Source organism: Sorex fumeus, unplaced genomic scaffold (genome assembly GCF_029834395.1).
Source record: "Sorex fumeus unplaced genomic scaffold, SorFum_2.1 ptg000044l, whole genome shotgun sequence".
Taxonomy (NCBI): Eukaryota; Metazoa; Chordata; class Mammalia; order Eulipotyphla; family Soricidae; genus Sorex; species Sorex fumeus.
Window position 1 is genome coordinate 36,272,806 of NW_026606101.1, and position 24,417 is coordinate 36,297,222.

Here is a 24,417-nt window from a genome sequence, read left to right on the forward strand (position 1 = left end):
GTGTCACCCTCTATTGAAGTGAAGGATAATGAGGTGATAAAAGGCCCACAGCACCCCATGGCTGCCTTTATACAGCTCACTCAAGGTTCTCTTTCTCAGGGTGGAAGCACAGAAAAAGAGAGCAGCAGTGAAGACCCCTGGGAATGCATCCAGGAAGACTGACAGGGCTGGGAGGAGAGTCCCGCTAGAGGGCGCTACACTCAGGCGCTATTCAAGAGCGGGGATTGGGTTTCAAGGATTATCTACATAAAAATTTGAGTTCTGAGTCCCAGCAATGACTGAGCACACAATGATAGCACACTCGTACACTTCATTTTTACTAAATTCATAAAGTAGCTTACAACACTATTAACTTTAGTTTGTCTATAGAATTTGTTCGAATCTAGAAAACACATATTGTGTCTTTTTCAGGAAAGAGGCAGGGTGTAAAAGAAGTATGCATCAAAATATAAACACATTAAAAGAAATATTTTACCTCCTGTTGCCTTTAAAGCAGCTTGGCATTTAGTTTGTCTATAATTGGGTATATTTTTAAAGTTTTGACAGAAGCTTTATTTTAAGCAGCAGGAGGTAAAAATAATTTCAACCTTAATATTCATCAAAATTTATTTCACAGCAGGAAACCACTCACTCTAAACTTTTACTCTTATTTCTTACAAAATCAGTCCCCGCCTTAACAGCCTTTGCCAGCCAAAAGCACAGAAACGCTAGTCAGAGTGGAGTCTAATAATCATACAGCTTATCCTGCTCTTTTGTTTGCCGTCAGCCATTGGCCTTTTCTTCAGAACCGAAGGAATTAATTATGCTCAACCTTTAACAACATGTTAGTGATCACTTATAGAAGGGCGTAATGGCCCCGGGTGAAATAAAACAATCTTCACACTCTTTCCTCTAAGGATACTTTTTCGTAGCATTTTCAGCAGTCTTTCATAACAAACAATACAAAATATATTATTTTGGTTCTGCTTTGGAGCAGGGATTGGGATTCAGGATGGAAATATCCAAAATAATGGTGGTGTGAAGGGGTATTGGTGATGGGATTGGTGTTTGAATATGAAACGTAATCAAATATTGTGAACTACTTTATAATCACTTAATCACTTAACTTCACTTAACTTCCCATTAGTTGTCGATTTGCTCGAGCGGGCACCAGTAACGTCTCCATTTGTCCCTGTCGCGTGCTAGTGTAGCCCAATGGTATCTGTTCACTCCGGGAACATGAAGAGCCTCAAACCGATCGTTCATGATCTTGATGAAGAAGTCTGACCATCTGGTAGGTGGGCGGCCACGCGGTCTTTTGACATCCCGTGGAATCCAGTCGGTAACAGCTCTAGTCCAGCAGTCGTCTTTAAATCTCATGACATGACCAGCCCATCTGATTTTCAACACCTTGGCAAATGAGACAGCGTCCCTGATTCTTGATCGTCGATGGATGTCAGAACTCTGGATTCTTTCTCTCATTTGAGTGAAACGTGATATTCCAAGCATAGCTCTTTCTATTCTTCTTTGGGAGACCTGAATAGCGTTCTCATCTTGTTTGCATAGGGCCCAGGTCTCTGAGGCATATGTTAATGCAGGAAGAAGAGTGGAATCAAAGAGATGTGCCCGGAGCTGGAGGTTCTTCGTCCTCTTAGCTTTTTCTTTGACGTTCTTGAAGGCGTTCCAAGCAGCTCTCTTCCTCCTGCACAGCTCGGGTGCCAGGTCATTTGTCATGTTGACCTCTCGACCTAGGTACACATAGCTGTTGCATTCGGAGATGGTCGTTCCGTTGAGAGCGAATGGGGCATCAGGAACGAGGCTGTTTCTCACAAACATTGTCTTCATAAGATTCAGCTGTAGTCCTACCTTTCCACACTCATGGTCAAAGTCGGCCAGCATTTGTGCTGCTTGGCTGATGTTTGGTGTTATTAAAACAATGTCATCAGCAAAGCGGAGGTGGTGTAGTTGCCAACCATCTATCTTCACTCCCATTCCTTCCCATTCCAGTTGTCGCATGATGTTCTTGAGGGTGGCACTGAAGAGTTTTGGTGAAATGGTATCACCCTGCCGCACCCCTCTCTTGACATCAACGATCACTTCTTTGTAGAATGGTGAGATCCTGGTAGTGAATCCGAAATACAGCTCACGGAGGATCCTGATGTATTGGGCTTGAATGCCCTGATTGGCTAGGGCTTCAATGACCGCTTCCGTCTCAACAGAATCAAAGGCCTTCTTTAAGTCAATGAACGTTAAACAGAGCGGCATCTTGAACTCCCGAGAAACCTCAATGAGCTTGGTTATCGTGTGGATATGGTCGATGGTGCTGAATCCTTTGCGGAACCCAGCTTGCTCGCATGGTTGTCCTTCATCTAGTGTTCTGCCAATCCTATTTAGGATGACTCGAGTGAACAACTTGTAGATGACAGACAATAGGCAGATCAGACGATAGTTGCCAATGTCATGGATGTCTTCCTTCTTGAACAGTAGTATGGTCCTGCTGGTTTTCCATTGGGATGGAACCTTGCATTCAGACAGGTAGCAAGTGAAGAGCCGAGCCAGTGTATTGATGAGTACTGATGGCAGGTTCTTCAGGTGTTCAGGTCTGACTTTGTCTGGGCCGGGTGCTGTTTGTTTCTTTACCGACGAAATGGCGTGTCAGATTTTGGAAGGGAGAACGTTGGGAACGACATATCCATCCTGTGGAATTTGGTATGTCTGCAAGTGGACATGGCTATCGAAGAGATTTGAGTAGAAGTCATGGATAATCTTCTCCATTGCTGTTCTGGAGGATGTGATGGATCCATCAGGACGTCGGAGGGCAGTCATCTTGGTCTTGTAGTTGGCGAAGGACAGGTGGTCGTTACGAATACTTTTCCCGGCTTCTGCCGCATCTACCAGTACTTCTGCTCTTCTCTCTTTGAGGTCTTCCTTGATCGCATCTCTGCACTGCTTTGCGAGCTCGGACATTAGCTTGCGGTTGCCTGAGGCATGCGCCAAACCACGCTGGCGAATTAGCTCAAGAGTTTTCGAAGATAGGCGATTTTTTGTGGCTATCTCTCTCTTGGCGTTCCTCGCACATTCATGGAGGTGCTGAACCAGTTGATCATATTCTTCGTCAATGTTATCAACAATGGCATCTTCCCATGTTGCCGCAATAGTACCAAAGAGTTCCCAGTTGGTGGTCATTCTGGGAGTTCTCTTTTTGAACTTTGCAGCCCTTTCTCCCCACACTACTTCCACTACCCAGCCGTCACCACACTCCAGGATGCTTTCTGGATCCGCGCGGCCGCAAAGTGGCCGCGCAACACATCATAAAACACTAAATACCCATCTTCCCGAATTGTCATACCATATTTGATAGGGTTCAAATATGGTAACACCTACAAGGGTGATTAGAGGTCGCCCCAAAAGCCTCTATCCCTCTCGGAAAGACTGGCAAGCTACCGAGAGTATTCCGCCCGCAAGGAAGAGCCTGGCAAGCTATCCGTTGTGTATTCGATATGCCAAAACCAGTAACTACAACTGGTCTCATTCACCTGACCCTGAAGGCTTCACCGACATGGCAGCACTGAGAAGGATGAGAAAGGAGAGGCCGACAAAATCTCAAGGCCGACCTAGGCTGCCACAACGAAGGAAGACAAAAATGATCGTCTGTACTTTCAATGCACGTACGCTAGCATCAGATGCATCTATCGAGGACCTGATGGTACAAGCGCGAATGATCAAGTACGACATCATTGGTCTGACCGAGACAAGAAGGCATGAATCTCACCATGCCGTTTTCGACACTGGAGAAGAAATGTTCCTCAGAACATGCGATAAAAGAGGTGTTGGAGGCGTCGGTGTCCTTGTCAACACAAACTTGGCCAAGAGCACTGATTTGTTCGAATGCCTAACAACCCGAATCAGACGTTTACATTTGAATAGATGTGGCTCACTGCCTGCAGTTTCTATCTTCGTTGTCTACGCACCAACATCTCATTATGATGAAAGAGAAATCGAGAAGTTCTACATGGAGCTGGAGAAGTTCTATAAAGAAGACCACACCTTCTACAAGATCATTATGGGTGATTTTAATGCCAAGATGGTACCGAGAAGATCAGCTGAAGAACTTCACATTCGGACCCATGGCCTAGAATGGAACAAACAGGGTGAGAGACTGTCTGAGTTCATCATGTCGAACAAGACCATTCATGGTAACTCACAGTTCCAGAAGGCAGAATCTAAACGATGGACATGGGAGTCTCCCGGTGGACATTTCCACAACGAAATAGACCACATCATATTCAATCGACGGTTTTGCCTGACTGATGTCGCTGTTGTCCCAAAATTTCGAATGGGATCAGACCACCGTCTCCTTCATGCAAAATTCTACTTCTACTACTTCACTTTATAAAATAAAGAAATTTTTAAAAAATATTTTTAAAAGCCTGGAGCGATAGGACAGCGGTAGGGCGTTTGCCTTGCATACAGCCAACATGGCTGACCCAGGTTCGATTCCTCCAACCCTCTCGGAGAGCCCGGCAAGCTACCGAGAGTATCTCATCTGCACGGCAGAGCATGGCAAGGTACCCGTGACCTATTCGATATGCCAAACACAGTAACAACAAAAGTCTCCAATGGAGACATTACTGGGCCCACTCGAGCAAATTGATGAACAACGGGAGGACAGTGATATTACAGTGATTTTTAAAAGGAAATAATTATGCTAAATCTCAGCACTGAGATTTTCCCTAAAAAGAACTTCAGGCCTAGAGATTTCAAGAAGTTCCCGATGCACTGAAAATCCCTTGAATCTCTATCAGAGATGAAGTCGGTTTTTTTTTTCTTTTTTCCATGTTCATTCTCTATGTTAAAACGATAATATTTGGAAGGGTAATAAATTTAGTTTACTCTTGAAAAAGCACAAGTGGCTTACTAAATGTATTCTCATCTTTTCAAAGAGGCTAGTGGAGGAGGTAAAAAGGAAAATGGGAGAAGAAAACAGGGATATTAGAGTTTATTTTAAAAAGTGAAGAGCCAAAATCAAGCCCAGCCCTCTAGACTAATTTTACAAATGTAATATTCACAGGAGGGCCAGAGAGAGAGAGCGCTAATGGGCCGAGCCCATGTACGAGATCTAGGCCAGAATCTCCAGTACCACATGGTCTTCTGAGCACTGCTAGGAACAACTACGAGCACAGATCTGGGAGCAATCCCCAGAGCACAGCTGAACATGGTACCCCTAAAAAAAGAATCCGTGTACACACAAGAACCCCTACAATTCCTATAGAACTTGCTGAAATTAAGATTCATAATTACTAAGTCTCAGGAACAGTCAAAGATTCTGACTTTTCTAAATACTCTAAAATGGTATCAGTTACCACAGACCACACTTTAAATAGCCCAGGGGAGCAGAATACAAATGACAGGCAAAAAAGTTTTCAACCTTGGCTACATATCAGAATTATTTGAAGAGTTGTTTCGGTTTTTGTTTTGGATATATCTATGGGCCGGCCTTGGTTCATGGACCAGCATTTGAAGACCATTGGCCTAGTCTAAAGCATTTGCCTAGCAAATAAACGAGTTTTAGACACTATGGCAATCCTGCTGTTTCTCAGTCAAGATTTGAGAAAGAATTGTTCTTGTTTTGAGACCACACCCAGGTCTAACTCCTGGCTTTGCGCTCAGAGATTACTCCTGGAGGTCTCAGGGAAACGGGGATCAAACGTTGGTCAGCCACATACAAGGCAAGTTCCTACCCACTGTACTATCTCTCCAGTCACCCCCCCAAACCAAAAATTTTTTGATTAAAAATATTTTAAAGATTTGGGTAACTACATGAATTAACGAAGTCTTCTGTAAACCAACCAGTTAAAGAGTGTATAGATTGTAAAAGATTAAAACCATGATATAGATATGATAAGGGACAGGATTGGGATCAGAAAGCTTTTGAGGTCAAAAAGTTTTTTCTTCACTCCTTGAAACTCCCAAGACATATTCTGAAGACTTATTCTGATGATAACTGAAGCAAAGTGAAGCCAAAAGTGTTACTATTGTTTTATTTCAGAGTTTCCCAAATACCCACCAATAACAAACACATGTTGTGATTTTTGTTCTCTTTGTTATTATTTAACATGTTTTCTTTTTATTTTTAATCCATAATGAATCATTATTTTATTTTATTTTTATAAAATAGTTCACAATATTTGATTACATTTAATATTCAAACTCCAATCCCACTGCCATTACACCTCCCCACCACCATATTTTTGGATACTTCCATCCTGAAGCCAATCCCTGCCCAAAGCAGAATCAAAATAATTTGTTTTATATTGCTTGTTATGAATAAGCTACAAATGATCCAAAAAAGTTTCTTTAGAATAAAGTGTGTGAAGGTTGTTGTATTTCACCCAGGGCCATTAAGTCCTTCTATAACAGATTTCTAACACGTTGTTAAAGATTTAGCCTTGTGTGCTTATACATACATACATACATACATACACATACACACATATATAAATATATCTGTAAAAATATATTTCCCTCTAAGATTGGTTGCCTTCTACTTTAAACCCCATCAAATGTGGTACGCTACTCTTGGAATATGAGTAGTGTGAGGTATGAGATGTCTGGGAATAGGATAGGTTCACTCATGGGTGAGGCTTGGTCCAAGTGTGTGGAGAGCTGCCGTGAGTGTGGTGGCCATTGATTTCTAGAGGTTTTCTGCTGCTGGGGCTGAATCCCTTGGGGCAGGGAGGGGCCTCCCTCCCCCCAGGGTGCCCCAATGAAACAGTCTGGCATGGGGTCCGGCAGCATGGCTATGGCATGTTGTTTTATGATCTCTTCTGAGAGATTTATCATGAGTCTTCAGATCATGGCTTTGATAAGATTATATGGCGCCAGCAAGAGGTGGCTAGTGGGCATGACTGCCAAGTTGCCAGAAATAGGGGGAGATGGGGTGTAGCATTTTATTAAATTTTTATTTAATTTTATTTTTATAAAGTAGTTCACAATATTTGATTATATTTTATATTTGAACACCAATCCCACCAACATTACACCTTCCCACAATGATATTTTGGATGTTTCCATCCTGAACCCCAGCCCATGCCACAAAGCAGAACCAAAAAAAATTTTTTTTGTATTGTTTGTTATGGGCTAGAGAAATAGCACAGTGGTAGGGTGTTTGCCTTGCATGCAGCCAACATGGCCGACCCGAGTTTGATTCCTCAACCTCTCTCGGGGAGCCCGACAAGCTACCGAGAGTATCTCACCCGCACAGCAGAGCCTGGCAAGCTACCCGTGATGTATTCGATATGCCAAACACAGTAACAACAAAGTCTCCAATGGAGACGTTACTGGGCCCGCTCGAGCAAATCGATGAACAACGGGAGGACAGTGACTGAATTGTGACTGAATTGTTTGTTATGAATAAACTACTGAAGATGCTCAAAAAAACTTTTCTTAGAGGAGTGTGTGAAGATTGTTGTATTTCACCCAGGGGCCATTAAGCCCTTCTATAAGAGATTACTAATATGTTGTTAAGGGTTGAGCCTTGTGAGGATATATATATATATATATATATATGTGTGTGTGTGTGTGTGTGTGTGTGTGTGTGTGTGTGTGGTGTGTAAAAATATATTTCCCTCGTTTACTCGTGGGTGAGGCTTGGCCTGAGTGTGTTGAGAGCAGCCGTGAGTAGGGTTGAGATTGAGCTGGGTCTCTTGGGTGGGGAGGTCCCTCACCTGCCCCTCTCTGGGGTGCCCTGAATAAAATAGCCTGGCACCGGGTTTGTCAGCATAGCATGTTTTCTTAAGTTGACTAATTAATTGTAAGAAAATGTATAAGGGAAACTATATACCACACTTTCTTTGTGAAACAACAAGTATCCCTTGACATAAATAAATAGCAACTGTCAAATTAAATACAAGGAAAGCAACTCAGGCTGGTCCACTTACTGCTAATGCTTCCCTCTGTCAAATCAGGAGACAGATGCACAAGAAATGGAGAGGTTCTGAGTATTTGGGGAGCAGAGGAGACTTGCTGTTGCCATAATAAGAAGGGTTACAGAGTTTGGCCCCTCCATGCATTTCTACTGAAGACATCAAATGCAAAATTTAATGGAGCACCACTCACTGGCCAATACTTTTCAAATTGTTTTCACACACTTAGTCTTGTAGAAGCTCTAGGAAAGGGAAAAAGGGGGGAACATTTGCAGGATTTTAGTGCAGGAACCTTGTCACCAAAGTTATTTGTCTCATCGCAGTGTGATGCTTGTTCAAAAAACTTGTAATACTTACAAAATAATCAACAGAGAAAAAAGAAACGGTTGAATCGTACCATTAAAAACAGGAAAATTAACTTTCTTACTTGCACATATGCTTGCTGGTTTAGGCCTCAAAGGCATTCTTACTACCTCAAATGCAGAAATGCAATAAATTAAACAGTCAACAAATGAATGAATTATAGAAAGAAGAGACAGGCTGATCCAGGACCTCAGTGAGATTTGTCCCAAGGTAGGGGTCAAATTATTCACTCAACTTACTTCCTGGATTTGAACAGAGTGGTTCATTGTCATTCTTTTTCACTTACTACATACTTTTTTTTTCTCTTTTAAGCAATGTATGCAATCGTTGTAATTCTAATGCAGAAACTTCCTATGCTAAATCTTTGATCTGCCTTTGCTCACAGGTACTGCTAATAACACAACTTATATCTACATCCATAATTGAAGAAAATTAAATTTAATTGGCAGCCAGTGGGGGGGGGAAGATGTTGGGTTTTTGTTGTTGTTTTTGTTTGTTTATATTAAATAATTTTAAAAACTTATGTAAATTACTTAAAGTCACTCTTTTAATGTAGGATGTATTAGCTATTTGGAAATATCAATACTTCTTCAGCTTAAAGTTTAGAACCTCCCCCCAAATTTGCTAGGAGTGTAATGAAGACTAAAGGATGAAACTTCTCGGCTTTGGAAAATATAAAATGCCCAGTAGTCCAGGGCTGGACTTGGAACACAGTGATTGCTCCCTTTCCACAGAGAATACACCAGTCACTATGAAAGTTGCCCCAGAAGCAAAAAGCAAGTGGTGGTCACAGATGTCAAATCCACAATGACAGAATGCTCTGTCTCTGGAAAAAAATACATACCTGGTAAACTAAGTACAAAAGAAAGATTCTAAACAATTATCTGAATATACATTCTAAAACTTTTTTGAGGTTTGAAGAAATGTTAAATTTCATTCTAAGTTTTACAACCAGACCTGATATAGACATGAATCTTTTTAATGTGATTTCAGTCAAAAGTAAGATGAAATTTGTTGTTATGCTAGTGTATGTGGGAGAATTATTTGAGGAAAATTAAAATAGGCCCAGTTGGAATCATTGAGCCATGACTATATTAGATGCAAGTAGACACAATAGAAAAATCTTTTAGGCCCTAATGGGCTGTTATTTTACTGTTCAGTTTTCATACAAATGAGCTTTATTCTGAAGCAATATGGTTACAGTTGGAGAATCTATCTGGGAAACTCATTTCTCTTTCCATGAGCACTGTGCAATTTTGGCCGAAACTGTTATATAGCTCCTAGCTGGGTTATTTGGCTCTGGGCCTTCAGAGAAAGTAGCAAGCAAGAATAAAAGGACAAATATATTGAGTTGTTCTTGTTTCCCTTTCTGAGTTCTTATAGCTGTGAAATGCCTACTAATTAATCATATGCCATTTTATATCCGTGATCATAAACCTCCAATGTCTGAGATATTTAGTTCTGGCATTATTTGACATTTCACAGAACCTATCTCATCTCCTTAAATAGACTCAAAATGCTACCAATTTCTTTGAGTTCAGAGCCTATTTAAAACTACCACTAGAAAACTCATTTCTTACCCTGGCACATAAGCAAGCTACTGCTTAGTCCATCTGTAGGAATATTTTTTCAAAAGGAAATGTCTCCTCTGGGGTGGATGGGATACAAAACATCACCATCCATCAGGCAAACAATTTACAAAGTGTGGCCACTTTGGGACAGACAGATGAGAAAAGGGTGGTCCCTCTAGGCTCACCAGTTATTTTTCAGAGCCCCATCCCAGAATACATGGCTTGTTGAGTCAAGTGAAGTCCCCAGTTGCTCACCTTGGACATACACACTTATGTAGAGCACAACCTGCTCATCAGCGATAGCACAGCGGTAGGGCGTTCGCCTTACAAGTGGCCAACATGGCCGACCCAAGTTCGATTCCTCCGCCCCTCTCGGAGAGCCCGGCAAACTACCGAGAGTATTCGATATGCTAAACACAGTAACAACAAAGTCTCCAATGGAGACGTTACTGTGCCCGACGATCAACGGGAGGGCCTTTACCTTTACCTGCTCATCACAACACTTATTAAAGATACCAGTTTCTATTCTTGTAGTCAGACCAGAGAATTGCCTTTCAATAACTCAGATATATTTTCAGTGACATCAATGAGCCCCCACATTACATATACTGGTCTGAGACTGCACTATAATCAAAATACTAACATAGCATGACTTTTAAAAATGAATAGTGGATAAGGCCTAGTGTAAGACATCTCATGTACATTGTTATCACCTAGCAATGCCAGAGAACTACAAACACCTCTAATCTTCTGTCATAGGAAAAATTCTGACCATGAGAAAATACAAGGTGCGGCAAAGCCTGGCAAGCTACCCGCGACATATTCAATATGCCAAATACAGTAACAACAAGTCTCAAAAAATGGAGACGTTACTGGGACCGCTCAAGCAAAATAGATGAACAACAGGAGGACAGTGTTTGTTTTGTTTGACAGATAGAAAGACAGAAGTTATATCAGGTTGGTGCCCCTAGGAGGGAACCTTCAGCAATGTGATGTTTTTACACTGCCCTAATGGGATGCTCTCTGTTTCCTCTGTAAGCACCCTAATAGGCTGAGATCCAGTTTCTTCCTATGGTAACTCCTGACAATGTATCTTTGATTAGTATGAAACAAAGAAAAGGTAAACCTTAAACATCTAACTAAGTAGTGTGTAAATGCGCAGCTGCATTTCTTTAGAGAGAATGGGATATCAACAGATATATCTCAAAGCAAAAAGAAAGCTCTTTAAAAGACAAGAACGCTGCAGTGATGACCTTGGGTTTTCAGGGATCCAAGGAAGTCAAAAGTCAGACAAACATTGGCAACTTTTTTATAAAAAATTATTTTAATGTTCCAGACTTCTGTCACAACTGAGTCTGCTACTGTAGTGTATATAATTTGTAAACAAAAGACAAAGTTTGTGTTTGCACAAAACTTTATTTAAAATAACAGATAAAGGGCCATATCTGGGCTGTGGGTCATATTTTGTGATCCTTGCAATAGATGAACACAAAAATGAAAGGCACAACAGAAGAAGTAAGTGAGTCCACCCTGTATTGAACAGCATGATGACCAGCTTGATTCTAGTTTTTAAATCCTTTTTAAGTCCTCACAGCAACCGAGTGTTATAGTTTCTACAACTGCATTTTATATATGGCTGCATAAATGCAATATCTCAGATATTAAAAGTCAGAAGATTTCACTAAAGCAAGCTGGATTACCCTGTCCTTTTCTTTGCTTAATATACAGTCTATCTGAAATAATATACAGGCCATCTGATGGAAAGGCCATCTGATGGAATGGACAGAGCCATAATTATTAAAGTTCCTTACTAAGAACTAGTTTAGTGTTACTTCCTGAAATTGTATTCAAACACTGAAAAGTTTAATCTTAGAATTATTAACTATCACAGAATTTTTTCCCTCTCACTTAACTCTTATAAAAGAAAATGAACCATTTTCACAAGTTTTTTTCCATAAATAACATTAACAGAGGTCAGTTTGGATTCAGCCCAATCTTCTCACTTTCTTCGTGATGGTATGATGATAATTTAAGTTTTTAATGATGACTCTGAATCAGCATGATCCTGAATCACCAATGATTAAATTATTCTCACCCTTTTAGCTAGTGTTTCCTAAAGTAAGAAAATAGATGCATTTTATGAAGAATTATAGAATAAATCAAAGCAAAAAATTAACCTAGGATTAATCTCTGAATTAACCTAGGATGACCAGAGCATTAAATCTGCAGAATTTCCTCTTTCTCTACAAATGTCTGTGTCGATGGCTATATTAGGAAATTCCACTATAATTCAAGAACAATTTAATTTATCCCAGTAGACAAATAATTTTACATTGTAATTCAAATCAATAAATGATTCAGTTTGCACTATAAAAGTGTAAATAGAGTTCTTGCAAAAGATTGCTCACTGTCCTTTCTTGCTATAAACCATTTGATATTTAGCCAAGAAGTATACAGCCAACAAGATCAACTGCTTGCCTCCCTTAGTACACAGTGTAGACTGTTACCCAACAAATTAATCATTAGTCATCAAATTAATTGCAAAGACAACAAAATAAAAGTGTCCTAAATCATCATCCATTTCACCAGTCATTGGTAAATTTAACCTCAGGTAGTATATGCTCCTTTCCCCTTGTTACAAAACTGGTCTGAGTTTTCTAGATACTTGGCTATTAGTTATGTTGCCAGACTTTTCCAATTCCTCCCTCAAACTCCCAACCTCTTAGAACAAACCATTTTCTCTCCTATCAGTAATTAAAGACAATAGCCCTAAATCCAGAGTTCAGGTGTTTATTACAAACCAGAAAGAGTAACTAGGGTAGAAATCTCACAAATCCAGTCACCCAGGCAGCAAACAAAGGGTGCAGAAAAGTCTGATTTTGCTTTTCTTTGTTTGGATTTCATTTCTATCTTTCAACCTAATTGCATCAAATGATGTTAGCTCAGGATTTTTCCCCCACTCCCCTGTTTCCAGAATTGTCTCAAACTTCAAAAGACCACATAGCATTAAGGAGAGGGGAACAGAACAAGTGTCTTGCCCTGGTGCTTACTCCTCATCATCTGTTCACGATGGATTCTATTACTGTATTGCCAGTTTGATGGTTTTGATTGTCAGTTCACACAGGTGCTGCCTGAACCCTGGATCCTAATTAATCTGGGTCCCCAAACTTTCTAGGCCAGTTGTTTTTCACTGTGATGTTCTCAGCAATCTCAGTATCCCTTAGGATATTCTGTTGAGCCTTCCTCCATAGGAAGGGTCACAGAAATGCAGATTGGGATCCCCTCGTGCTCTGTTAATATGTAGAGCCACTGTAGAGCTTTGATGCCACCTAAGACTTTCTGAGCTTGGACTTTTCAACTCACCCCAAGAACACAGCTCAAAGAAAGGGGGAACTCAAGTCCTTCTATGGGGCACCGCGATAACTACTGAGGCTTAGTGTTCCATACTGTTCTCCTTATAGCAGGGAACTCAGATGTTTTCCATGAAGAAACATTATCAGTTTTACTCAGTTGTAGTTTTTCGTGTCTTGCTTAAGTTGAGATCTTGGCTTTGAAACTAAAAGGAAAAAACGTATTTCTCTTAACATAGCTTTCCCATCAACTCTACCTAAGAGACACTGTTAATATGCTAAGGTATGATTGAGGCCACAGTGGAGGGAAGAATCATTTGTAATATGGCAGAGGGTAATTGACACTTTGATGATAACCGTGATAAAGTTGTACCCTTAAAGCATATTAATACTTATAAGAAGGAAAGAGAGAAAGAAGGAAAGAGAGAGAGAGAAAGAGAAAGAAAGAAAGAAAGAAAGAAAGAAAGAAAGAAAGAAAGAAAGGAAGGAAGGAAGAAAGGAAGAAAGGAAGAAAGGAAGAAAGAAAGAAAGAAAGAAAGAAAGAAAGAAAGAAAGAAAGAAAGGAAAAGGAGAGAGTGAGGGAGGAGGAGAAGGCAGCAGATTTTAAAATATCTTTTAAAGAAAATAACTTTAAATAATTCTTTTGTCTCCAAAAAAAGTTCAGGAAAGGAACATAGTTAGAGAATATGTTACTATTTTAAAACAGAATCCTTCAAAAGAACTGAAATCCAAATGTCTCATGAAAAGTCAAGAGGGGGAAAAATGTGCCAAATCTGAAAGTGTGTCTTAGATATGAGGATTATAAACCAGGTATTTCTGGCCCAACACAGAAATACCTCTCATCAGTAGAGCTCTTACCTTGCACGTTTGAACTCTAGGTTCAGTATCAAGCATCACAAAAATAAAAGAATTAATTTTTATGGTGAATAAAAATAGTTTGGTCCCACTCTTTTTGTTTATTTTTTGTTCCTGGGATCAAACCCAGAGCCTCACACATGCATAGCAATTGTTCTGAGACATGTCCCCCTGCCCAAAACTTGTTTTGTTTTTGTGTCACATCCAATTTTGCTTGGTTGAGTAGTAAAGAATAAATCTAGGCTCTCATATACAAAGCAAATACTGTATCTTTTGGAGCCATCTTCCCAGCCCTCCAAGGAGTTTGGGATCTAAGTGGGGGAAAGTTGTAGAGCTGGGATCTTGACAATAATTATCACCAACGAAGACAGAAAATGGCAGAGCCCAGCAAGCTACATGTGACGTATTTGATATGCCAAAAACAGTAACAATAACAGGTCTCATTTCCCTGACCCTGAAAGAGCCCCCATACACCATTGGGCTACAGTAGCATGTGACAGGGATGAATGGAAACATTACTGGCGCCTGCTCAAGCAAATCATTGAACAATGGGATGACAAGTGATACAAGAAGAGACAGGAAGACATCTCCTCCTATAGCCATAAAAAAAAGGATAAATTCCAGGATAAAGGACAACCATGATCAACTCCCAAGATACAATGACAGATGTAAATTTTGAATAGAATTGTACAGGTCAGGGAGTTAAGGACATATTTTTCAATGAATTAGTTTCTGATATGCAAAAGAGTAAGTTCTTTAGTTCAACTATGCCACACAATACAGCATTGTAAACAATTGATTAAAATATACTAACAAGATAGATTTCCTGTTAAATGTTCTTACTAAAAAAACCACACACAAACATACAAATAGAAATATTTTGGAAGTGATGGATTTATTTAGTGCCTTAGTTGTGGTGACGGCATTGCAGATATATACATATGCCCAAATTCATCAAGATGTGTACACTAAATGTGTGAATATTTATCTCAATAAAGCTAAGTTAAAAAAAAGTTTAATTCTATATTTTAGGCTGACTTATGCCCCAGGAACATTTATTTAAATGAATTATTGCTACAATAGTTATCATTTACTGGTGACCTTACCCTCCAACAAATGGAAAAATATCTAAGGAATTAATAAATTTGCTCAAAATAAACGACATTCATACATTGGGTTTGCAAACTAGAGTAAGTCACAAACTAAAAACGTTTGCCTCAATATCAATTTCCAGAAAATACCTCAAAACTCAGAAGTTAAAAAATGTCCATGTCATAACATGCAGGGGGGGGAGGGGAGGTAGGGAGGGAGAGGGAGAAAGAAGAAGAAGAAGACAAGGAGGAGGAGGAGGAGGAGGAGGTGGAGGAGGAGGAGGAGGAGGAGGAGGAAGGAAGGAAGGAAGGAAGGAAGGAAGGAAGGAAGGAAGGAAGGAAGGAAGGAAGGAAGGAAGGAAGGGAAAAGAGGTGTCTTCCATAGAGGCAGGCTGGGGGAAGAGGAGAGGGTGGAAATGAGGAAAACTGGGGACACTGGTGGTGGGAAATGTATACTAGTGAGTTACTGAGGAGTTGAGTGTTGTAACATTGTAGACTGATGCCCAATCATGGACAACTGTGTATTCAATAAAAAAAGAAAGAAGAGGAAAGGAAAGGAAAGGAAAGGAAAGGAAAGGAAAGGAAAGGAAAGGAAAGGAAAGGAAAGGAAAGGAAAGGAAAGGAAAGGAAAGGAAAGGTGGGGCCAGAGTTGGTTGTTTGCCTTGCATACAGCTAACCAGAGTTTGATCCCTGGCATCCCTTATAGTTCCCTGAGCACCACTAGGAGTAAGGAGTAATTCCCAAGTACAGAGCCAGGAGTAACCCTGAGCATCGCTGGGTATGATCCAAGAAAAGAAAAAAAAAGAAAAAAAAGAAAAAAAGAAAAGAAAAGAAAAGATGTTTAACCCAGAGATTCCTAGCCAGATACATACTATGAGCCAATAAACCATCAAGTCTTTTTTTTCTTTTTTCTTTTTAAATTGAATACCCATGAGATGGTTACAAAGCACGTTTGAGTTTGAGTTTCAATCATACATTGATTGAACACCCATTCCCTCCACCAGTGCACATTTTCCACCACCAATGTCCCCAGTATCCCTCCTGCTACCTCCACCCGACCCCATCTGCTGCCTCTATGGTAATTTCCTTCTTACTCTCTCTACTTTGGTGCATTATGGTTTGCAATACAGATACTGAGAGGCTATCATGTTTGGTCCTATATCTACTTACAGCACACATCTCCCATCATGAGCGATCCCTCCAACCATCATGGACACAGTGGTCCCTTTTACCAAGAGTCTCTATTGCAGATCTGCCCTCATGTCAGGATCTCTCCTTTGATATAAGGTCTGCAATAAAGACTCTTGATGTCTCTCATGTCCACCTCTCTAGTGCTGAGCTAATAATTTATACAAAAGCAGGGTGTCCCCATTATATTACCCAACTTAGGAAAGTCTGAAAAATAATATAGTCTTAATGATAATTGTTGAGACTAAATGAAGTTGTAGACAATATTAGAGGATTGGGCTAGGAGTTGATGCTCCGAAGTCCATCTGGAGACAAGTTGCTGAAAGAGACCCTTCAGAAAGCAAAAAGTCTTTCAAGACCACCTCACAGACAGCAAGACTAGTAAAATTCTGCCTTCTATAGAATCCACATTTCAGGCCCATACTCCCCATTTATCCACAAGGGGTAATAAACTTAAGATGGAGGCTGTCCAGGAGAGCACGAGGCTGTCCAGGAGAGCACAGAACTTAAATTTGCTAACGCCTTTTAGATCTGAAAATAGGATGGAAGAGGAAGCCTGTAAAATATAAAGGGAGGGTAGAAAGCTCCAAGGACACACTTCAGCTCTTTCATTATTTTGTAAGAGCTGAGCTGGAGCAGAACATTGACACAGCACTCCCCAGAAGAACAATGAACATAAAACAAGCATGTCTCACAGCGTTTCCTCTGTTTGGACCTCCGGCTTTATAGACCTAATGAGACACCTTGTGTTTTTCAGAACGCCGAAGCGAGTTATGACTTCAGCAGCAACGATCCCTATCCTTACCCTCGATACACAGATGACTGGTTCAACAGGTAAACTGGGCTTCCTCTGCTCTGCCTTTTGCTTTCAGTTTAGGGTTTTTGTTTAGCTTTACTTTTAGGGTTTCAATACCACCAGCAAGATAATCTCAGTGCTTCACCAAATTATGGCTTTATTTCTTTGTTACTACACTTTAGAATATCCTGAGTTTTTTATTACTACAGCAATTCATCTCTATAATTATTTTTAAAATTACTACTTTATCAAAGATAAAAGAAAGCATTAAAAATTATTTAAAAACCATAAAAAGTTGATTTAGAGCAGGCTGATTTCACTTGATCTGTTGAAACTATTATGGAATCTTCTAGGGGAAAATATTTCTGAAAAGTCTCTGTGCTAAAGCCTTACAAAGTTTGCATTGTATCTCAAGAAAACAGTAAGTAAAATTGGCAGAGGTTTGAAGAATTGCATCTTACCATGTTAATCTCCCCACCATCACCACAAACACACACACACACATACACACACACACACACACACACACAACTGTCCATCCAGAAGGGCAACTGCTTCAACCAATTTTCTTCCAGTGGAAATGCAATCTTTTCCCCTACAACAAAGATTCTTGTCTAAATTCCTAATTCCATGTTAAGAAGCAAAGCCAAGAAACAGACAAACCCATACCCAAACTACTGAATTCTGACTTTGTAACCAAAATTACTAGAGAGTGTAGATGCAGTAAGATCAAAGGATGTGTAAAGATCTCAGTGAACCATGGTGGGGATATGAAAGTTTGATGATGCCATGGTATGGTGACCTATGTTTTAAAAAAAACATACCTGTACTCCTGAAACTATACAGCATTTTCAACAACATTCCTTGGCTTAAAAGCAAAAACAAAAGAGTAGGAAATAAATTAATGGTAGATTCCATATGAGAAATATCAAAAAGCAATCATATATGGCATATTCATTGAAAATCAACTAGATTTTTCCCACCGTGGAGGTTTCCCTAGAAGTTCTCATGAAACCCAGAAATCACACTGGGGATATTTGGCCAACCAGACCAGATAGTCCAATGCTATGGCTCAGAGACCCCCTTAGGGGGTCTCCAGGGCTATATCCAGTGGTAATAGAGATCCCGGTAATGCTGAGGTCAGAAGGATTATCTCCCAAGCCCCTCAACTAGGTTTTAAACCTAATTTGGTTTTTAAATTTAGTGTTCCTGTATGATTAATCTTCTTGGAAGAAGTTCATGAGAACAAATGGATCTCAATTAATGCTATGAAAATATACTGTGTACCAGGACCATCTGAGTCACAGATATCTGTCTTTACTCTTAGAGTCTCTATAATAATGATTGGTATTCAATGGTTTATTTTGCATAGATGTGAACATTTATAATTAGAACAAGGAACACAGTTTACATTATCTACATCAGGGCCTACCACAGTGTGTACTCTGAATGTTCTCGAAAAAATATCTTATTATCTGAATCATAATACCAAGTCATTTGATGTTGATTATTCTCAAATACTGAAACTTTCTGGTCATTCTAGAGTATTCTAAGATTTAAATAGGAATAACTCTGAATAAATTTTAGGACACAATCCAACATAATAGTTATTCTTTGAAACATTGAATAATTACAAGTTACAACATAAAATAGAATATAACTCCTACAAGTCAAAAATAATGCTAATATTTTATAAAGCATTTGAAATAGTACATATTAAGGCTAAATATCATAATAACAGCTGAAAAATCACAATAACATTTCAGTTCATAAGTTACTATTAATAAAAATTAATTTATTGTGTATAGAGCACATAACTAACTCATTTCTTTACCATTGTACATGATAGACAAATGTCATTCTCAGTACGGTGACAAGACTCAGAATTGTTGAATGATGTCCTTAATAAAACAATTCTTCTAGGTCAAAGCCAACACTCAAATACAAGCTTCATAAATGTTTCTAAGTTCAGAGTATACCATTATTTCATCAGCGTCAATTTTCTTACAAGATACAGGAGGCATGATGATCAGAGAATAGCTCAGGACAAGTTCCAAGGAGTACTGAATCTATCCCAACAGATAGCAAGCTCACCTGAGGATGTCAAGAGTAGAAAACTGAGGTTGGGTTCTTGTAATTTTTTTATTTTATTTTTATAAAGTTGTTCACAATAGTTCATTACAGTTAATAATCAAACACAAATCCCACCACGGTGCACTTCCCCACCACCATAAAAGGAAAGTGTGTGAAGATTGTTGTATTTCATCCTGGGACTATTTAGGTCCTTGTATAAGAGATTACAAACATGTATGTTAAAAAACCCAAACAAATGTGTGCTACTTTTGTTACATCACTGGGCTAGAGTATAAGAGATTGCATGGCCAAGGATGCAGCTGCACGACCAGGACGTTCTGTGTAGTTCTCTTCCGGGAGCTTTATTTCATAGTCTCTGGATCTTGGCCATTGATGAGAATATATGGTGGTGGAGGCTGTTTGTGGGCGTGAGTGTCAAGCTACTGGAAAACTGAGGAGCTGGGGGGAGGAGGCCCAGTCCCATTTCAAATGAGCTTGGAAATCTCAGTAACCGGTCCCACATACCTGGGTTTTTCAGCAGATTCACTTATGGATGAGGCTTGTCCGAGCCTATGAAGAGTGGCCTTTAGCATGGCTGCGGTCGGGTTCTGGAGGTTTTCAGCTGCCAGGGTTCTGCTAGGGCAGGGAAGGAAACTCAATCCGCCCTCCTCCAAGTTGCCCCGGTGAGGACAGCCTGGCATGGGGTCAGGACCTGTAAATTATTTTTTAAGTGCAGCAAAAAAGGAGAAAATTATCATTCAACTTGGTATGTAAGGTTTTTACACAAGCCACAACCAGCTGTGCTCAGAGCTTACTCCTGGTTCTGAGCTCCTGGCAGTGTTTGGGGGGACCCTGAATGATGCCAGGATTGAAACCTGAGACCGCATCATGCGAAGCAAACACCTTATTTGAGGCACTATCTCTCTGGCTGCATATGAACATTTTTAAAACATCGTTGCTTAAGGTAGTTACACAGTTCTTTCTATCAACTGTAGCTTTAAAATTTTCATGCAATGTCTGAACCTATGCCTTTTATGCACTTAAGAGATCTGAGAACTTTCAAGATAAGGTGTCTTTTATTTTCATGACTTATAACTCCAGATACATGCATTTTCTTAGCAAATGAGCCATTTTCAGGCACAGTTATCATGTAGATACCACAAAGCCAGTGGGAGAGGTATTTAGAACTGTCTGTCTGAAACACTCAGTTGAGGAGAATCATAAGCAGGTGCCTGGCATCTGCTACCAACTCTCTACATGGTAACAGAAAGGGCAGTAGCAACACGAGTGCCAGGAAATTGCCATGTCTCTATGGTTAGTAGTTATTGATTTAAATCTGATAGATTGATCTGTGCAAAAAAATAATATAGCAATGTGGGTGCCAGGTAATTGTCATATCTCTGTAGTTGGTAGATATCGATTTGAGATCTAATAGATTGATCCATGCAAAAAAAAGTATAATCAACTGTATGATTCTCCCTGTTTTTCTGAACCCAAAGACCTTTACAAAGCATGTATTCTTGTGTAATGTGCTATAAGAATACTATTGCTTTTTTGTGTTGTATTGTTTTGGGGGCCTAGCTCAACAGTACTCAGGGGGCTCTTACTCAGATAGTGTTGAATGGTTGCTCCCAGGGCCTAATGATAGAGACATAAACTGGGGCTCTTCATGCAAAGTGTGCACTGCAGTCCATTAAGCTATTTCTCTAGCCAAGAATATTCTTTTTGCAAAAATACTCCTCTGTCTTAATTTATTTTTGCAAACTCATTGTTAAAGTATAATTTTAATTGGCTAAAATCCTTTAGCTGAGACTAATTAGCTTTTAGTGTAATGAAATTCTTCATTGTCAGGTAAAACTTCCCAAGAGTCCAATTGCCTGAGACACAGTCATAGTGAGTCAGGAAAGCGTGATCCTTACCTCTTAGGGAGTCAGTGACTCAAGACGCAGTGTCCATTTGGATCAAATGTAAATGGGAATTTTCCTAGTTATTTAGTCATCTTCAAAGATCCCAACCCACCTTGGCTCATTTGGACAGAGACTATATGGTGCTACAAATCAAATCATGGCCTCAAAAAAACCCTACAATTTTAATGATTGTGGGATGAAAGTGAATCAAAGTTGAATCTCTGGGAGGACTCTGGGAGGATCATGATCTGAAAGATTGGCTCTACGTCAGAGATGGTTCCTGCTTGATCCTAGGAGAAGATGCCCTTCCCATGAGTATACAATGTATTTATTTCAACTTCCCCATGGGAATAGTATACCTGGTATTTCCTTTAATAATATTCAAAGGAAGGAGGAAAATTACTGAAGATGTAGAGGAAATAAAATGAATCTGTAGCACTGTAGCACTGTCATCCCATTGTTCATTGATTTGCTCAAGCAGGCACCAGTAACAACTCCATTTGTCCCTTTTGCATGCTGGTGTAGCCCAGTGGCATCTGCTTGCTCCAGGAACATGAAGTAAGACTTGTTGTTACTGTTTTTGGCATAATGAATACAACATGGGTAGCTTCCCAGGCTCCGCCATGCAGGGGGGATACTCTCGGTAGATTGCCAGGCTCTCTGAGAGGGATGGAGGAATCGAACCTGGGATGGCTGTGTGCAGGCAAACACCCTACCTGCTGTGCTATCGCTCCAGCCCCCCAAAAAAGAATCAAGAGTTAATAAATATAAAAAGTAGATGATGTATTTCATTTGGCTTTTTATTTTCTTGATCACTGTATTGCTGTCATCCCATTGTTCATCTATTTACTTGAGTGGCGCCAATAACATCTCCACTCATCTCAGCCAAGAGATTTTAGCAGCCTCTACTTACTCGCCTTTCCCAATGCTGCCATATTGGAGGCTCTTTTATGGGGTCATGAGAATGAGACCCATTATTGTTACTGTTTTTGACATATCAAACACGCCACAGGTAGCTTGCCAGGCTCTGCCGTGTGGGAGGGATACTCTCGGTAGCTTGCTGGACTCTCTGAAATATATATATTTATTTATATTTATATATATAAATATATGTGTATTATTTATATATATTTCCCTCTATGATTTGTTGTCTACTGTCTGAACCCCATCAAATATTCAAATATGGTATGGTAGTTATGGAGAATGGGTAGGGAGTATCTTATGATGTGTCCAGGAATATGTTCACTCATATATGATGCTCAGCCCGAGCATGTGGAAAGCAGCCTGGAGTGTGGCAGTTGGGCAATGGAGGTCAGCTGCTGGGACTGGGTCCCTTGGGGCAGGGAGGGCTCTTATCCGCCCTCCTCTGTGGCGCCCCGAGTGTAAACGGATAATCTCCTCATCAGCTACCCTCCAGAACGCATAGCTGCTTCTCCCAGAAGCATAAAATGAGGCCCCCATAACCATGCCACCAGACTCCAGGCCAGGGTGTTATTTTCTTGAAGTTTTCCAAAATGTGAAGTAAATATTAAAAACATAAGTCCCAAAGAGAGACAATAAACAGAACTGGAACTATAATAAGTACTGATAGCCTGGTTCTAGACTTTTCCTTTTCTCAGTAGTTGCCAACAAATAAATAGATTTTTCTTTAGGGGAGACATAAATACAAAGGAACACAGTAAGGAAACAACAAGTGGCCAAAGGCAATGTACTAGAGATAAGTTTTTTCTTTAAAACTGAGCTTTTTTGAGGTGGAGATAGATAGGGTCCTTAAGACATTGGTAGAAGCAGACATTCTGGCAGTGTGATGTTGTAATGTATACATGAGAATATCATTGCTAGAAAGGTAAATCACGGTAGATCCATAAAGATGGAAAAAATTTAATAAGAATAGTAGAATCTCAGAACAAAGGGGGAAATAATAAACTTCATTTGAGTGTGTTTGCTTCTGAGAACCTTGCAGTGTCCTTTAAAGAGGTGACAGATGCCCAAATCACTGCAGTATTGCATGTAGCCAAGGCTAAAATAATACAATAAGAACTATAAAGCCTATTAAACCATTACAATGGCTAAGGCTCTGTTTTTAAGTGCTTTGCATGCTTTGATTCAATTAATTCTCGTAATAACCTCTCAAAATAAATTTTGTCATTTTAGCATAGAAAGGCTAAACAACTTTGCAAAGTCATAAGTGCTACTAAGTGATGAAGAAAGAATTTGCTAGCCCTTGAGGGGACGGAACTCTATAATAAAGACACTTGGAGAGATGGTAAAGGCAAATGATTCTTACTGGAAAGCTGAGACAAGCTTTCCTGAAGAAGGTTTAGGATTTGGATAAAAGTAATAAGTAGAAGAGGTGGAAGGCTGGTGTATTCCAGAGTGGAAAAGCAATATGAGTGAAGAAGTTGGGGCAGGAGGAACAGACACAGTACCAAAGTGTCCTAGAGAACAGGCCTGGGACCAGTTAAATGGGAGCAGGGAGCAAGGAGCAATTTTCTAAGTAATCTCAGAAGAGGTGAGTGAAAGAAGAGTCTGGACGATTTGCTAGGAGAAAGGAGAGATATTATGATGGGTTGGAAGCTAGATCAGGGGCAGAGATAGGAACTACTCTTTCTCACTCTGCACTCAAGGTACTTGTTCTGAGCCAAAGCAAGATTCTCTGCCCATCTGATCTGAGCCTTCTGTGAGCTTGCAGCCACTGAGGTTTACCACAGAATCTTTCAGTGCTCTCTTTTGAGCATGGTCACCAAATCTTATCATCCAGCTCTGTTCAGCAACTTGAGACTCTTGAGAAATTCTCATTGCAACCCTGATGAGGAGCTGATTGATGCTGCTCGGCTTGCTGCTGTTGATATTCCAGCTACAATGCCAGTTAGAACTCAGAAGCACTTGCTATATAGGAAAAGAAAACAGTTCTCCATCACAGTGTTCTCATTGTTGTGAAAAGTAGAGAATAAAATGTACTACAAGGGGTATTCTCAGGAAAGCAAGTAAAATGTTCCCCTTGACTGAGAAATCAAATTCAGTAACAGCATATCTCTCCTGGACTTTACTGACATTGTTAAACCATCGTATCACACTCTCTGTACTTATTTGTTAACTTGTTTATCCTTTGCGAGTACATTTTGTGAAGAACACATTTAAAACTCCAAGGCAAGAGCACTTTTAAAAGCAAACTTCACACTATGCAGAAATGCTTTTGGGGATATGTATATAAACTTCTTATTCTGTGCTTGATTTTATTCTGTATGCTTGTTCCTTTTTAAGCAGAGAAAATGTATTTATTCTACTGTGAACCACTTAATAATTACATGCAGGATCT

General features: G+C 39.9%; 1 protein-coding gene across 1 annotated transcript in view; it reads left to right on the forward strand.

The window, feature by feature from the left end:
* PCSK2 (proprotein convertase subtilisin/kexin type 2) overlaps window positions 1-24,417 on the forward strand; it is a 297,709-nt gene that overhangs the window by 205,963 nt on the left and 67,329 nt on the right. Inside the window, exon 6 of the mRNA XM_056121353.1 lies at window positions 17,080-17,156. Within this exon, the coding sequence (XP_055977328.1) occupies window positions 17,080-17,156 (77 nt within the window). The remainder of the gene's footprint in view (window positions 1-17,079; window positions 17,157-24,417) is intronic.